The sequence below is a fragment of the Corvus hawaiiensis genome, chromosome 2 (assembly GCF_020740725.1).
Source record: "Corvus hawaiiensis isolate bCorHaw1 chromosome 2, bCorHaw1.pri.cur, whole genome shotgun sequence".
Lineage (NCBI taxonomy): Eukaryota > Metazoa > Chordata > Aves > Passeriformes > Corvidae > Corvus > Corvus hawaiiensis.
In genome coordinates, this window is record NC_063214.1 from 83,365,696 (window position 1) to 83,381,757 (window position 16,062).

Below are 16,062 nucleotides of genomic sequence, written 5' to 3' on the forward strand. Positions count from 1 at the left end.
GTGGGGACCCACATGGGTAGGAAGTACCCACGGTACGCTCCTCATTGTCCCGTCAGGGGGATAGCACGGAGGCACCGGGACCTCGGCCGGGAGCGGGAGGCTGCCCAGGGGCACGAAAGGGAAAGAGAGTAGCGATATGGCACTGAGACTCCTCACCACTCCTTTCTGGAGGGGTTCAGCAGATGGGTATTTTATACCCTTAAAAATTAAACTTCTCCTGTGCCAAATGTCGTCGCTCTGTGCATCCAAGCGGGAACCCGAGACTGACACAAGGATTCGACGTAGGGGCTAGGGGCTGTCGGGGTCGGGACCCGCCGCACCTTTGGGACAGAGACTCACGAGCATAAGTTTCGGAACTGTCGTGTTCAGCGCGCACCTCGCCAGGGAAAGAGGGAAAGAGTGGCCAGCTCTTTTGGGGTTTGCTCAAATAGGGACAAAATAAGGAAAAAAACCCCATCCTTCAATCTATCTATCTATCTATCTATCTATCGAAAGAAAGAAAGAAAGAAAGAAAGAAAGAAAAAGAAAGAAAAAGAAAAGAAAGAAAGAGATAAAGAGAGAGGCGGTCTCAGGAAACCCAGGCCAAATTTTGCTCTGCTCTCTCTCCCCCCCACTTCCCCTCTCTCTGAACGTCACCGTTGGAAGAAGCTGTTGAGATAAATCAAATAGTGACACTTTGACGGCTTTACTTGTATAAGCAATATGGTTACCATATGGCATTGTTATTTATGAATGACAGCATAAATTGTATTACAAAGTCCATCGCGCTTTATTGGGACGCTTCTCCCCTGCCTCTAACGTTTATATGGGCATCTCCAGATGGAAAAAGGTGCATCTAATAAAACCCGGCAGTGCTGCAGCAGACCCCATTTTGGGGGCGTTGCGCCGGGTCTGTGCTGGCTGCAGAATGAGCGGCGCAGCGGGGCAGGGCGCGCAAAATACGCGTCTCTGCGCATCCCTCAGCCGCAGCGGGGCAGGGCAGAGGCGTCGGAGGTTTCCGTCCTGGAAAAAAGCGCTACAGTGCTCCTCGCGCCCCCCCCCCCCTCCCCCCCCCTCCCCCCCCCCCCCCCCCATCTCACGGCATTACCGCCGAGAGCGGGGTTTTATACATATATATATAAGTGCAACTGAAGGAACAATAAATATTCATGGCACGAAAGCGAGGTGCTCCTTCCTCCTGTCCCTGCCCTGCCTATCGTATTTTTCTTTTATTTTTTCTTTCTTTTTTATTTTTTTAAGAAGCATTTAAAAGTTACAGCTTTGGCTGAGATTTTCATTATTTCCCCTTTTTCTTTTACATTACTTTGCCGGTAGACCCTGACAAAGAACTTTTGTCTCGAAGTGTGTGTTTTACAGAGGGAGGCTACAGCACAACACATGTGGTCTTCACGGGTCATAGGTCGAACGGCCTAGAAGTGGCTCGGATCGGCACCATCAAAGGTAACCTGCAACTTAATATCCTGTTGATGAGCTTGTTGAATTTATGATTGTCTGTGATACAGACAACGGTGCAAGTGATGCCGCTCAACTGGCCTCTTCTCCCCAGGCTGCGGGCCAGCCGCACTCCCCCTCCTTGCCCCGCACCTCCTCCCCTTACTCCGTGGGAAGGCTGACTTTTGGGGGAAAGACACCCTCTTCCCCCTTTCCCTTTCTCTCTCATACGCACACACACGAACACACCCGTCTCCTGTGGGTCCTTCCGCCTCTTTTTCCCGACGAGGCCATCGCCACCCGCGTCCTCCCATGGGCAGAGTCCTACGCCCCCACTGCGGCACCCACGGCTCCCAGGGAGGGGGGGATGGAGAAAAGGGGCCCGGAGCCTCCCCTGAGGGCGGTGACACCTCTCGGGAAAAGGAGCTAGAAGGGGAAGACGGTATATACAGTCCAGGGGAAGCAAGAAATTGCTCTCTCCTCGTCCCACCTCCCCCCCTCCACACTCCCCCCCCAGCTCCTTCCGCATCACCAGCCGGTAAGAACAAGAGAAGAGCAGTTTTAAAGCGAATTTCGGAAAACTTACAAAGACGAGAAAGCTTTCCCGGGAAGGCTGACGTTTGCTCTGCAGGTCTGGCACCTCCAGAAACCTGTTGAAAAACTTCTTTCAATAAAACGGTTTAACACCGACTTTGTGTGACCGCTTGCTTTCCTCCCTCGAAAGCTGCCGTGAGCCGCAGGCTGTGTTCGTGGCCGTGGCCCGACGAGAGAGTGCAGGGCTGGCTGCTGGTGCCTCTGCCCCCCTCCCTTCCTCCCTTCCTCCCTTCCTCCCTTCCTCCCTTCCTCCCTCGCTCCCTTCCCTTGTTACCCTGTGACATGGGGGAAAGGGGTTTTGCGGTTCAGAGGCAAATAAAGCACTTCTTAGGAGGGACGGCGACGTGACTTTGAACTTGGATCAGCTCCTCTGTTTCCTGCAGAGAGAGTAGGGCTGGAGCCCTGAAAGAATAGCAGAGAGTGGCCAACCTGCGGGGGCTCCGGCTGGAATTCACTGCGTCCCCCCGAAAGCGCCCCGATGCCGGCACCGCTGAGCAGGCAGAACGAGGGGCGAGGGGAGGGGAGGCAGGAAATGCAGAAAAAGAAGGTAAGGAAAAGAAAGAAAAAGGAGGCAAAATAATAAAGAAAGAGAAAAAATGAATACGAGAGAAAGGAAAAGAAAGAAAGGGAAGAAAGAAAGGGAAGAAAGAAAGGGAAGGAAGGAAGGAAGGAAGGAAGGAAGGAAGGAAGGAAGGAAGGAAGGAAGGAAGGAAGGAAGGAAGGAAGGAAGGAAGGAAGGAAGGAAGGAAGGAAGGAAGGGAGGGAGGGAGGGAGGGAGGGAGGGAGGAAGGGAGGAAGGAAGGGAGGAAGGAAGGGAGGGAGGAAGGAAGGAAGGAAGGAAGGAAGGAAGGAAGGAAGGAAGGAAGGAAGGAAGGAAGGAAGGAAGGAAGGAAGGAAGGAAGGAAGGAAGGAAGGAAGGAAGGAAGGAAGGAAGGAAGGAAGGAAGGAAGGAAGGAAGGAAGGAAGGAAGGAAGGAAGGAAGGAAGGAAGGAAGGAAGGAAGGAAAGAGAGAAAGAGAGAAAGAGAGAAAGAGAAAGAAGGAGAAAAAGAGAAAGAGAGAGAGAGAAAGAGAGAGAGAAAGAGAGAGAAGAGAGAGAGAGAAAGAGAGAAAGAGAAATAGAGAAAGAGAGAAAGAAAGAAAGAAAGAAAGAAAGAAAGAAAGAGAAAGAAAGAGAGAAAACGGAGAAAGGAAGGAAAGAAAAACAAGGGGGAAATCCAGAAGGTAGATATTTGTAAGAATAATCACCTTTGTTATTATTTTTTTTTTCGAAAACCGTTTTGAACTGCGAATTTTTTTGCACATATTTGTTCTTTTTCCAGTCTCAGATGGAATAACTTCTTTTAAATCGGGATGGGGGGGGGAAGTGTATTCAGACGTCTAGTTTTCTGTGTGATTTTTTTCACTAATCTGGAAGCAGACGATGCAGGAGACCAAGCTTTCCTCTTCAGCTTGGGCTCTTGAAATCCTCAGTAACGGTGGAGGACTCTCCTCAGACCTCCGCCTCGAAATCTTTTCAGAGAAGGAAAATAGAATTTGTTCGCGGTCTGTTCCTGGGAGCCTGGGGGGTCAGGACAAGGACAGCATATGCTCCCAAGCTACAGCCTGGAAAGGCAAGATCTGGTGAGCAGACACTCCTGCCTGCAAAGGCAGGACTGAATGACAGCGAGCAAAGAGAAAAGGGCTGTTGGCATCAGAGGTGCAGCTCTGCATTAATATTCGGTTTATCTCCTATTGCCTATTTCAGATTAGAAGGAATCCCACTTCCTCCCAATTTCGCCTTGTTCAAAGACTAATGTCCAGTACTGGCGCATTTCAAACACTTTCGGACAGTCTTGGAAATATTTTAACCATTTAGTGACAATGATGGGAAAGACCTTAGTTGGTAGGCAGTGTTACCTTTGCCTGCCTTCCTTCCTTCCTTCCTTCCATCCATCCATCCATCCATCCATCCATCCATCTATCTATCATCGCTCCTTGTAAAACCCCTGCTTGGACGCTGTGGGTCCAGGTTTGAGCCTGCCTGCGTCTGATATGGAATTTAATGCCATGAGGAATCATAGGAGAAATGTCGAAGAGAGAATTTCAAAAAGACCCCGCAAACCACAAAACCCCCTATATTTTGGGTTGTTTCTCCGCCAAGCACAGAACTGATGGGTTTGGAGATGCAAGGTTTCGTGCAGGCTGGTTAAGACTGCAAATATTATGCCGGGCTTTGATTTTTACAAAGCCTTATTTATTGGTGAGCTGCTGGCCCCAAGATGATTATTTTTCAGCCACTACAAAACAAACCGAATCAGGGGCCAGACGTGTATTTACTGGAGGGGGAGGGGAAGAGGACTTGTTTGCTCTGTGTGTGTGCGGGTGCTTGTGTGCCGGCTTTATGCTTTTTTATTCCTGCCATGTAAGAATCCGGTTTCCAAATAACAATGGCAGGGTGGGGTTTTGGGTAGGGAATTTTTTTTCGAGTTTGTTTTTGTTTCTTTTTCAAGAAAGGGAAAAGACAAGGAAAACTCCTAAAGCATCTGCTCTCAGATACGCACTCACAACACATGCATATCGCAGATCGACTTCTCTGCTCCCACATAAGTGGTTTAAAAACCCAAACAGCCAGGGCGACCGTTCCCTCTTATATTTTAATTTTTATTTGATTTGATTTTTTTTGTCCCAGCCTCCGTCGCCCCGTCAACGTGACTTTTATTTGATTCCCCCCTCGCTCCCTTTATCGATCACGGGCTTCATCTGCTTTAGCCGAAATGGGGAAAGGGGCTGCAGGGGTTATATTTTAAGCCCCTCGCTTTGTTTGTTTGCCTCCCGAGGCAGGATCACATGCCAAAGCGTACATCGATATTTTCCGAGATCGGCGCGCCTCTCCCCACGCCACCCCTTCCCCTAGCCGCGGGGGAGGGGGGGGGGGCGGGGGGCGACTCCCCCAAAAAATCAAGAAACCACCGGCAGTGCGGGGCTGCAGGCGGCCACCGGCGCCGAGCGGGGCCGTGCGGTGCGGGGCCGGGCGGGGGCCGGGCGGCCGCGGGGCGATCGGCGGTGGCACGGCGGGGCGCGGGGCGGGCGGTGGGGCGGGCAGGGCTCCGGGCGGCCGCTCCGCCATTAGCCGGTGGCCGGGGACGCCCGGATGGACGGGGCGGCTCGGGCCAATGAGCGGGAGCCGGGAGAGCGGCCGGGCGGCGGGTGAAGGCGGCGTTGGGAGAGGAGCCGCCAGTGCGGGCGGGGAGAAGGAGAGAGGCCGGGGGAGGGAGGGAAGAAAAAGAGGGGGAGGGGGGGAATAAAAAGCCGCCGCCTCAGCAGCGCCCACTGAAATAAACAGAAGAGGGAAAGGCAGCGAGGGCGCGGGCGGAGCGGGGCTGCAACTCCGCCGCCCCGGCCGCGGCGCTCCGGCACTCCCCGGCCCCTTCCCGTCCCCCGCCTCCCCTCCCCACCCCCACCGCCGCCCTTATTGTTTTTAATCCGCCTCCGGCAGCCCCCTCCTCGCCCCCCTCCTCACGCCCCTCCGCCGCGGCGGGCGGGGGCGGCGCGGGGCACCCCCCGGGTCCCTTCGCTCCGTGGGAACCCGCGGCTGCAAGTTTTTCTCCGTGAGAGACACCGCTAATGCCCGGCGGAGGATAAAACGAGAAGCGGGGGCCCGGGAGCGGCGGGGGGCTCGGGGCGGCGGGGAGGGCCGCGGCCCACGCGGGGAGCGGCGCGGGGCCGAGCGGGCGGGGGTCGGCGGCGCTGACATCCCGGTGGCGGCGGAGGAAGCGGGGGGGGCGGCGGCGGCGTGTGCGCGGGTCTGTGTGTGTGAGTGTGTGTGTGCGTGCGTGTGTGCCGCAGGGAACGGCGAGGCGAGCCTTGCCCCCCCCTCCCGTCCCCAGCCCCGTCCCTCCCCTGCTCCCCCTCCCCTCCCCTGCCCGCCCCCGCCTCAGCTCCTTTAATACACTTTGGTTCTCCGCTCGCCTTTGGACTCTGCTCTGCCTGGCTCCGGATACGACTCCGCCGGCGGCGGCAGCGGCGGCATCGGGCCGGTGCGGGAGCGGGCGGCGGCGGCGGGGGGACGCGGCGGCTGCCGGGGGGAAGCGGAGCGGAGCGGCGGCGGCCCCGCGCCCGGGCGGGCGGGCGGAGGCAGCCCGGAGGCGGAGGCGGTAGCGGGGAGGAGGCAGCGGCGGCAGCGGCGGCAGCGGCTGCGTCCCCGAAGCGGCGCGGACCATGCTGCTGGACGCCGGCCCGCAGTTCCCGGCCCTCGGAGTGGGCACCTTCGCCCGGCACCACCACTCGGCCGCGGCGGAGATGCAGGACCGGGAGCTGAGCCTGGCGGCGCAGAACAGCTTCGTGGACTCGGCGGCGGCGCACATGGGCGCCTTCAAGCTCAACGCCGGCGCTCACGACCTCTCCCCCGGGCAGAGCTCGGCGTTCACCTCGCAGGCGCCCGGTTACCCCGCCGCCGCCCTGGGGCCCCACGCCGCTCATGTCGGCTCCTACTCCGGGGCGCCCTTCAACTCTACCCGGGACTTCTTGTTTCGCAGCCGGGGCTTCGGAGACTCGTCGCCGGCCGGCGGACAGCACGGCATCTTCGGCCCTGCGGCCGGCAGCCTGCACCATCCGCACACGGACGCTCAGAGCCACCTCCTGTTCCCGGGCATCCACGACCAGCACGGCCCCCACGCCTCCCAAAATGTCCTCAATGGGCAGATGCGACTGGGCTTGCCAGGGGAGGTATTCGCCCGGTCGGATCAGTACCGCCAGGTTTCCAGCCCCAGGACTGACCCTTACTCGGCGGCTCAGCTGCACAACCAGTACGGCCCCATGAATATGAATATGGGCATGAACATGGCAGCCCACCACCATCACCACCCAGGTGCCTTTTTCCGCTACATGCGGCAGCAGTGCATCAAGCAAGAGCTCATCTGCAAGTGGATCGACCCCGAACAGCTGAACAACCCCAAAAAAAGTTGCAATAAAACTTTCAGCACCATGCACGAGTTGGTCACCCATGTCTCGGTGGAGCACGTTGGGGGACCCGAGCAGAGCAACCATGTCTGCTACTGGGAGGAGTGTCCCCGCGAAGGCAAACCCTTCAAAGCGAAATACAAACTGGTCAATCATATCCGAGTGCACACGGGAGAGAAACCCTTCCCCTGCCCCTTCCCTGGCTGCGGAAAAGTTTTCGCCAGATCAGAAAATCTCAAAATTCACAAAAGGACGCACACAGGTAATTCGGATTTCTTTCCGCAGGTTTCCTCCCTCTGCCCGTGCCTATATAAATATATATATATATATATATATATATATATATGTAAACTGATAGATACTCAGACAGAGTGATGTTAATTTAGGAGAGTGATAAAATAAGCTTCCAGTTTATTTTTTAACCCTCTCCATCACACTGCTGCGTTTGTTTTGGTTTCTTCCCCAGGAGCATACACCCCCCTCCATTCCAGATTTCGAAAGGATATTTTACTGATTTGTTTTAGTTTGAGGGTGAGAGCTGTAGATTCGTGCTGAGGGTCAGCGGTGCCTTTCCGCAGAAACGCGGAATACAGTGTGAACCAAATTTTGCCGTCTTGCTAAAATACGGGAAGACGTCCATCCATCCATCCATCCATCCATCCATCCATCCATCCATTTGAAACGCCCTAGTCATTTGCTCTATGCAATGTATTTGCGTACAACTTCAGCGCTTGTGAGCATGGCTTTTATGTATGGACACCGAGAGAGAGAAACTATATAAATACGTGCAAAATCAGTCATTAGTCCTAAATCCCGTTAGAAGTGGCAAAAAGTCCCTTTCTGGGAATGCTTTCCATTAAATTTAAATGGTGTGAGCAAGGCAATAAAATATTCTCATTTTAAAAAAATTGTTTTTAAAGTCTCACTCGATGTGATTTAAGGTGTTTTTGCAACAGTTTATTAAATTATGTAATAGGGAACAGAGGATTTGAGGTTCGGAAACTTCCACCCAAATCAGGTGGAAGAGGGTCGAGGGAGCCCAGGCTTTCCCGATGGAAAATGCCTGAGCCGAAGAGTAACAAAAATAAACGCATCCTCCCCGCCTCATCTATTATTCATTTACTACTCCTGCCGGCTCAAACCGTGCCAGACTATTTCATAAAAGACGGCCAAATATTTTAGCGACTTCCACTCCAAATATTTACCCGGAGAAAGGCTAAAAATCTCGAGGCCTATTGTTTTCTCAAGTGCTAAGCCCGATGCGAGGTGCGAGACGAGCTTTAACAGGGTTTAAAATTTGAGAAATGTATTTGCATGAGATGCCCGCACTGAAGTCATTGTGTCTGAGCGGATGTCTTTAAGAAACAATTTAGGTGCTAATGGAATTTAACGTTAAATGCTCCCCCCCCCAAAGGCGGGGGAATGTGGAGTTCTCACCTCCAAATTACTCCCCGGCATTTGGAGTCCTGGCAGCCGGGCGAGAGGAATCCCTATGAAAATTAAATGAAGTATTTTACAGACGTTTAGTTTTCCCAGCGGATGTGCGTTTATCTCGAATATCCATACACGAAACAATATGCCCGGACTTAAATCTGTCGGTAATGATTTCCAGTTTAACAGGATAGCGGATTTGGTACCGAGGCGAAACGGCTCGATGATGCTTGCTTCTTTTTTTTTCTTAATCGTCTTTCTTCTTCAATCTCTTTCGGGGCTGGCTCTGTGTGTCAGCACCGGTCGAAATAAAATCAGGCAAGATGCCGGGACGGGGATACCCCCGGGGTTTTGGTAGGAAAACCAGGTGAGGGACTGGGGTTGCCTCGCTTCAGGGCAGCGCGTGAGCAATGCGGCCCTCCGGCTCTGCGGGTACCGGGACACAACCGGTCCCTTGGTTTGGGAAGCTGCTGGACGAAGCGACTGGGAGAGGAGGGCGAGGGCGGGGAAACTAGGCGCGGGGTTGCGCGGGGTTTGCGCGGGGGCGGCCGCGCTCACTCCGCTGCTGCGCCGCTCTCTTGCAGGGGAAAAGCCCTTCCAGTGCGAGTTCGAAGGCTGCGACCGGCGCTTCGCCAACAGCAGCGACCGCAAGAAGCACATGCACGTCCACACCTCGGATAAGCCCTACCTGTGCAAGATGTGCGACAAGTCCTACACACACCCCAGCTCCCTGCGGAAACACATGAAGGTACCCGGCCCCGCAGCCGGCGGCGGGAGGCGGGAGGGCGGCCGCCCCGCTCCGGGCGCCCCGACGGGGCGGCGGGCGGCGGGCGCGGGGCCCAGGGGCGGCGGCGGGCCGGGCCGGCGGCGGGGGGCGCGCCCGGGGGGCGGCCGCGGCCTCCCCATCCCCCCTCCACTCGGCCGTGTTGCCTTTGCCCCCCAGGTGCACGAGTCGTCCCCGCAAGGCTCCGAATCCTCCCCGGCCGCCAGCTCCGGCTACGAATCCTCCACCCCCCCGGGGCTGGTGTCCCCTAGCGCCGAGTCGCAGAGCACCAACAACCTCTCCCCTGCGGCGGCGGCGGCGGCGGCAGCGGCGGCGGCCGTGTCCGCCGTGCACCGGGGCGGCGGCGGCGGCAGTGGTGGCGGCGGCGGCGGCCACAGCGGCCTTTCCTCCAACTTCAACGAGTGGTACGTGTAGGGCCCCGCCGGACTGCTCTGCACGGCCCCGCCGCGCCCTCCCCGCCCCGGCGGCGGCGGTGGCGGTGGCGGCGGGCAGGAGGGACCGAGCAAGCCCGCCGGAGACGCGCCGGGAGATGCCGCCGCACCCGCCGGCAGCGAAATGACGGCCGAGCAGGATGGGGACAGGGGGCCTTCATCTCCCACCACCCTCCCGCCTTCGCGTCTTTTTTTTTATTGGTTAGATTTTTTTCTTTTTTTCTTTTTGAGAACATTTTGAACCAGCAAAAAAAAATTCTAAAAACTACGTGCTGAAAAAACATAAGAGAACGAGTAAATCAACGGAGGAACGGAAAGGGGAGAGAGAGAGGGGAAAAAACAAGCCTAAGCGCCACCAACACATCACCCAGCTAAAAGCTTCTCAAGACGGCGGAAAGAAACTCTCCTTCTGGAGTCTTCAGACAAAAGATCAGAGACTCAAAGTCCTCTGGCCCCCGCGCCTCCCCGCCCGGACCAGCCAGCGCCCTCCTGCCCCACGAACTGTGTATATAGCGGCCCTCTCCTTCCTCCGGCGAGGTGGGGAACGAGGTTTTCCTGGATTCTCGGTGTATAGAAGTTCGTCCCGTTTGTAAACCGCGGATTGGTCCCTTTCTTCTTCTTCCTCTTTTTTTTTTTTTTTTCTCCTTCTTTTTTTCCCCCCTCTTTCTCCCTCCTCGAGAAAATGATGGACTTGTTTTCTTTTCTCCTGCTCTCCCTCTCCACTTCCTTCTCTTCTCTTTTTTTAGTTCATCCCTTTAAAAAAAGTAACGTGGAAGGAAAAAAATGGTTTCTTTTGTAATTGTGATATCTTGAATATTGTGTTCCTTTTTAAGAGGCAACTTGATTGTAAACTGCATTTCAACTATAGACTGGGGAAGAAATACCGTGCCAAAGTCTCCATTCTGTTACTCACAGACACACACACAAACAACAACGCTTGTGAATGTATTTTTCTGTTAGCTGGGTTTACATGTGATGTTTTAGTGCTTTTGCAAGTTCAATTTGTTAGTTCCTGTTCGGAAGATTGTGAGGAAAAATAAACGTCGTGCCGTTAGCTTTTCCGTAATAACGCCCTTCCTCCTGTAAATACCTGTTACCATATTTATCCATTTGTAATTAAATTATGGTATTAACTTGCTACAGAGGAAACAGTATTTATAAAGAATGTTTCTTAACTATAAATATGTACAATTGTGAGCATAAACTGTTTCAGATTTTTTATTTGAAGGTTTAAGTGGTTTCATCATTTCTTGTGATATGTTTTGAGAGTAATGCATACAGAAATATAATAAAACGTGTTGAAACTGCACGAGTTGTTTCCTTTTTATGCCAAAGGCTCTCTAAAACCTGCTATAACGTATGTGATGAGCTGAGCGGCAACTGCAAAAGAACTCTTTTAAAACATCCGCTGGTCACTGGAAAAGGAGGATTCCATCCAGCTGGGCTCTCCCGTCCAGAAAAAAAAAAAAAAAAAAAAAAAAAAGCCACAAAAGCCCTTAAAACTTGGGAAGCCTCTGGGCTGAAAGAAAAGGGTGAGGGTATGCATATTCTCCAAATGACCTGCAAGGGAAGATCTCCTTTAGTAAGATATTTACACGGCGAGAGCACAGCTTCCTCTGGCTCCTGCCTTCCTCGGGCTCACCCCTCTCTGCCCGGTGCGTGTCTGGCTGGGGAGCTCATTGCCCCACAGGCTGAGAAAGCGGGGCGTTTAGCGATGGAGGTGGAAGCGCAATCACCAGGCTCTGAGCTCGGCTGCTTTGAGCCGTAGATCGTCCTTGCCTCCCGTCTTTCCGTATTTTTGGTAGCCTCCATCTAGCCTGGGAGAGAAGAAAGTTGTGATGACCCAGAGCTCACATTTCCCCTTTGAGTTTTTTTCTCTCTCTTCCTCTCTGTCTCTTTTTTTTTCCTTTTTCTTTCTGTTTTTTTTTTTTTTTTCTTTTTATTCTTCTAGCCCAGGGAGCTGTTTGGGTTGTCAGACGTATTCAGGGAGAGACGGAGAGCCGCCGGGTGGTGACTTTGCCGGGATGCTAGCCCGGCGTTTGGCTCCACGTGCGCCGACGGGGCCCGGCCGGCGGAGCGGCCCGTGCAGGGCCGCCGGACAGCAGCTCTCCGGGCACAGCATGCCGCACCGGGACCGCCAAGGCGAGTGTGACGGCGGCCGGGAGATCGTGGAAAAAGCTCGGCCTTGTCAAGCCACCGAAATACGCCCTGCGAAGAGGCAGCACTGTGAGCCGGGCTCCGAGCGCCCTGCGGTGGCTGCGCTGCCTTCAGCGGCCGCTTGTGTAGCCCGGGAGAGCCCTCTGCTCCTCACACCCGGCCGAGTCCATCGCTTACGCCCCCCAGGGCCAGTCTTCGCTTTGGGTTTTTCGGGCTTTGTCCCGTGTGTTCGAATATCAGTAGAGTTGTCTCCAGCCTGTGTGAGGGAGTTAGGTGGGGAGATGAGGGTACACGGGGCCCTGCTCTCTTCTGGGGTGAGATGGGGGTTACCTACACCCAGGGGAAGGGGAGGAGGGAGGGAAAGACACCCCCTCCCCCCCGTCCCGACGCTGACAAGGAAGTTTAGATGGGGAGCGGATCCGGAGCTTCCTCGGCGGCTGTGCTCCTCCCAGAGCGGCTATCCCCGCGCACACTGCAGCTCCCCGGGTAATCAAACGGCTATTAAAACCTAATTTATGTTCGGTAATAATATTACGTAAAAAAAAAATTTATTAAAATCCTTGGCATATGCCGCCTGCCCCTTGGAGACATCCGTGGGAAATGCAGCTGAGAGGATCCCTCCTTGTCCTGCTGGCCTCCCCGCAGTCCGAAAAACCACACGGGGGTCCCGCTTCAGAGCCAGTCCCTGCCAGTCACCGTCTGCCCAAATCCCCTCCCGGGCCCAGGGGCGCACGAGCAGCCCTGCCCAAGAGCCACCAACCCCACTCCGCCGAACCCGCCCCGGTGGGCTCAGCTCCGGCCGGAGAGAAGTGCTCGGGAGCTGGGCTGCCCTTCTCGCTCCCCTCAGAGCCGTTCTGGCTTCGGGGGAGCTCAGGGCTGATCCTTGAGGGGGGCAAGCGGCCTCCTTCTACCCAAAGCGCAGGTCGTGTGGCAGCAGGGACAGCCCCAGTCCCTCCGGCAGGGATGTCTCTCCTCCAGCAGGCCCAGGGATGCGGCCGCGGCGGCTGTGGCAGTGAGTAAGCTCCCCCCCTTCCCTGTCCTACGCAGGCTGGCCTTGAACTTGACCCTGGCCTTGGCGCATCCAGCCCGCAGCCCCTCTCCACCCGCCTCCCTCGTGCCCTGACCCCGGCCCGGCCCTGCCACGCTTAAGGGAGAGCGGTAATTCATCGGGTACAGGGGTTGGGGTTTTTTTAGGGGGTAGGGCAGCCAAGATCCGCCTCACAGCCTTGAGCGCGGGTGGCCCGGGCTCAGAGACCACTGGCCCCGATGTCCTCCTCTGCTCCTCTCTCCTTTGTCCACCTCGCCACCCTCACCCCCAAACCCCTACCTCCCCCCACTTTTGTCTCCCACACTGAAACTGAGCTTGTCAAACCTCCCTGCCCTGGCTCTGAAAACAACCTAGGAACCAATCTGGAGGAGGCCTGAGGCTTCTCCGGCAGTCCTGACCCTGCCCTGGCACCCCACAATCCCCTCATGCCCAGCCACAGCGGGAGGGTGCCCCGGCCGGTGGCCCGCACGCCCCGACGACTCTGCCCCGGCGGCTCCCGGGTCGCCTCGGCCCCACGGTCTCCGCCGCCGGTGAGCAGTGGGAGGCACGGCGTTGCCCCGCTGTCGGCACCCCGTGCCCAGCTGTGGCAGCCCTACTTGGCCGGCTCTCCTGCTGCGGTGTGATTCTTCCTTTATACCGTGAAAAACAGCATGGAGGCGTGGGTTTAATTTTTATTGTTATTATTAATAATGAATTTCTCTCCTAACTCTTCCTGCGGACCCCCTGAAAAGACGGATTGATTTCCCTGGGAATTACTCTCTCCTCTCAAGACAAAAAATTTGAGTGTCCGTCCATAAAACAGACTGTGCTTTGCCCCCCGCAGCCGCAATTGGAGGGCAGCTCAGGGCTCTGCCTTCACCTGCCCCCGCTCTGTTTCACCTGGTCTGACTGCTCTAGTGGCTTTGGGTTGTAGCCGGTGGTGGCAGAAAAAACCGAACCCAAACCCAAAGGTAAACCAACCTTCCAACAAACAAACAGACAGGACACCAGCCCACACCGAAAGAGAATAAAATGCAGGAGTTCTCTCCTGAACCCGAGCGTGGAACGGCTGCTGAGCCTGGCGATGCCGCTGGCGCTGCCGGTGCCGGCGGGGCTCCGCAGCGGGCACAGGGCTGCCCCTGCACGGCCAACCCCCCGCCGCCGGTGCCGGGGGGCAGCAGCCCGGGCCGCAGCCGCTCCGTTTGGCTCTGGCCAGACCTCCCCAGACCCGTATCAGCCTTTTAAGTTTCCCCTTTGTTTTCAGAAACTCGTACACATTTCCTGCCCGCTATGAAGACATAGCAGGCTCCCCCAAACCTCTCCCCAGCCGCAAGTGCACGCTAGACGTGCTCCCGGGCACAGCGAGGTATGTGTATTTTGCTATTTGTCATCTTCACGCGTGGATGTGAGGGTTTTTTTTGGTGGTGTTTTTAAATTCGTGGGTGTTTTTTTTTCTTCCTCTCTTCTTTCTCTCTCTCCCCCCCTCCCCCCCCGCCTCCCCCCCCTCTCTTTTTCATTCCTCTTAGGTTTTGGGTTTTTTTCCCTGTTGTTTTTTTGGTGTTTTCCTCTTCTCCCCGAGCCAGACGACCGGGGACGGAGCTGCATATTAGCAGTAGAGCAAGCAAGAACTATTGTCCCACCCTGCAGGGCACGGTGCCCCCCTCTGTCCCAAAGTGCAAGTTTTCCCCAGTGCTTGGGGTTTCCTCTTTTTTATTTCTTTTTCTTTTAATTTTTAAAAATTCATTTTCTGGACGGTTTCTCTGTCTTTAATACTTGAGGGGGAAAGAAAAGAAGAAAAGAGAAGAAGAAGGAGAAGGACAAGAAGACCGGGTGAGGGAGAACCTTCGCTAGAGGTTTAGTGTCTTTAATAAATACTTCAAAGTGGCTGCCTAACTGCTGTCCCGAGAAAAGGAAGCGCGGCACCAAACGGACCGCGGATCCCACTTCCTCGCAGTGCAGGAAACATGAGCAGGTTCCCCCGCGTCCCTCGCCCGTGGTCCCAAGCGCTTTTCAATGAGGAGCGCGGGGGGAACTGGCAGGGACGAGCGGCGGGACCCGGAGCGGAGCGCGGACTCGTCCAGCCGCCCCCTTGCCGCGCCGCGGCCCCACGAGCGGGATCAGCTGTTGCGTTCCGGAGGGGGAAGGACGCTCTTTTTGTGTTAAAAAGAAAATAATCGGCGACTAAAGCAGGGGAGGGGGGTGGGGAGTAACTCAAGCGCCAGTAAGCGATTGAGCGGGTGTTTTACACGCGCGGCATCGCACCTCGCAGGGGGCTGGGGGCGGCCGTGGGGTCCACGGGGGGCACCCGGCGTGACCCAGCCCCAGGCGGACAGGGTTGGTCGCCGCGGGACGGGATCTCCCCGACACCTGTCCGCGGGGGTCCGCTGGGCGCGGGTGTCGTGGGGGCCCCGCACTGCGCTCCGGCCGCCTCAGGTCCGTGGGTGGCCGCGGCCGGGGCGTCCTGGGGGCAGCAGGGGCCGGGCCGGAGGGGCGGCGGGGCTCGCCCCGACCCGTCGCCCGGCCGGCGTTCCTGGCCGGGGAGCCCCCACAGGAAACGGGGTCTGTGCGGGTGTGCGCGAGTTCGGGCTGGATCTCGGTGTACAGCGGTTTGCGGCGGAAAAAAAAAAAAAAGAGCAATTTTCATTCCAACTTTTTTTTTTTTTTCTCTTCTTCCTAGACTGCTAATTCCTCTGTGTGGGCAAACACCCCTTCTCCTTTAATTCTTAGTCACAGCGCCTAGATTAAATACCGGTTTTAATGAGAGCCGTGGCTGTGGCCGCACTAGGTGATGATAGTTATGAAGACGATCTGACCTGTTTTGATGAAGACGATCTGACCTGTAGGGAGAGAGGGAAAGGTCAGCCACATGCAGTGGTCAGATTTCTGCTTGTTCCCGGCACATGCTGCTACAATATTGATCCGCGGAGAAAGATAAACATAAAAGATAGATCGTATGTGCTGAATACTAATGATGGTGGCTTCCAGATTTTAATTGTTGTTGACTTCTTATTTCCACCGTAAACATTTGCTGTCCTCCGTAGGGCATTTCCCCTAGGCTTGTTTTATTTTGTTTTATTTTCTTTTGTCTTATTTTATCCTATTTTGCTTATTTTAATTTTTTCCCCCCAATCTCTCAATGTGTCTCTTTATGGAAACCTCCCTAGCAAGTTACTTTCCCTATCAGCCGAGGTGCAACCACCCGAAAGTCACGGCCAGCATCTCTTTTCCAGCGAAGGCAACGGCCCCTGGAAACGGGGAAAGCTCCTCT

At 55.6% G+C, this 16,062-nt stretch overlaps 1 protein-coding gene and 2 long non-coding RNA genes across 4 annotated transcripts; 2 read left to right on the plus strand and 1 right to left on the minus strand.

Annotated features, from left to right (window-relative positions):
* Positions 1 to 669: 669 nt before the first annotated feature.
* Positions 670 to 2,384, minus strand: LOC125337578. 2 transcript variants are annotated; one of them, XR_007208103.1, is made up of 3 exons: positions 2,300 to 2,384; positions 2,018 to 2,081; positions 670 to 1,857 (listed from the first exon to the last, which is right to left on the minus strand). It is a non-coding gene; the product is annotated as an uncharacterized LOC125337578 (long non-coding RNA). The 2 variants fall into 2 exon arrangements; XR_007208102.1 differs by having other exon boundaries at positions 670 to 2,081.
* Positions 2,385 to 6,151: 3,767 nt separating this feature from the next.
* Positions 6,152 to 10,919, plus strand: ZIC2 (Zic family member 2). The gene is made up of 3 exons (XM_048295880.1): positions 6,152 to 7,226; positions 8,980 to 9,143; positions 9,339 to 10,919. Exons 1-3 carry the CDS (start codon positions 6,224 to 6,226, stop codon positions 9,591 to 9,593), a joined length of 1,422 nt encoding a protein of 473 aa, XP_048151837.1. The 5' UTR covers positions 6,152 to 6,223; the 3' UTR covers positions 9,594 to 10,919.
* Positions 10,920 to 12,372: 1,453 nt separating this feature from the next.
* LOC125322215 lies at positions 12,373 to 14,687 on the plus strand. Its single transcript, XR_007201885.1, has 2 exons — positions 12,373 to 14,160; positions 14,321 to 14,687. It is a non-coding gene; the product is annotated as an uncharacterized LOC125322215 (long non-coding RNA).
* The last annotated feature ends 1,375 nt before the right edge of the window (positions 14,688 to 16,062 follow it).

What these genes read in the sequence shown, in the direction of transcription:
- ZIC2 (XM_048295880.1), top strand. Translation starts at nt 6,224, where the DNA reads ATGCTGCTGGACGCCGGCCCGCAGTTCCCGGCCCTCGGAGTGGGCACC. An exon ending in TCACAAAAGGACGCACACAG is followed by an intron (nt 7,227 to 8,979) that starts GTAATTCGGATT and finishes GCTCTCTTGCAG; the next exon opens with GGGAAAAGCCCTTCCAGTGC. An exon ending in CCCTGCGGAAACACATGAAG is followed by an intron (nt 9,144 to 9,338) that starts GTACCCGGCCCC and finishes TTTGCCCCCCAG; the next exon opens with GTGCACGAGTCGTCCCCGCA.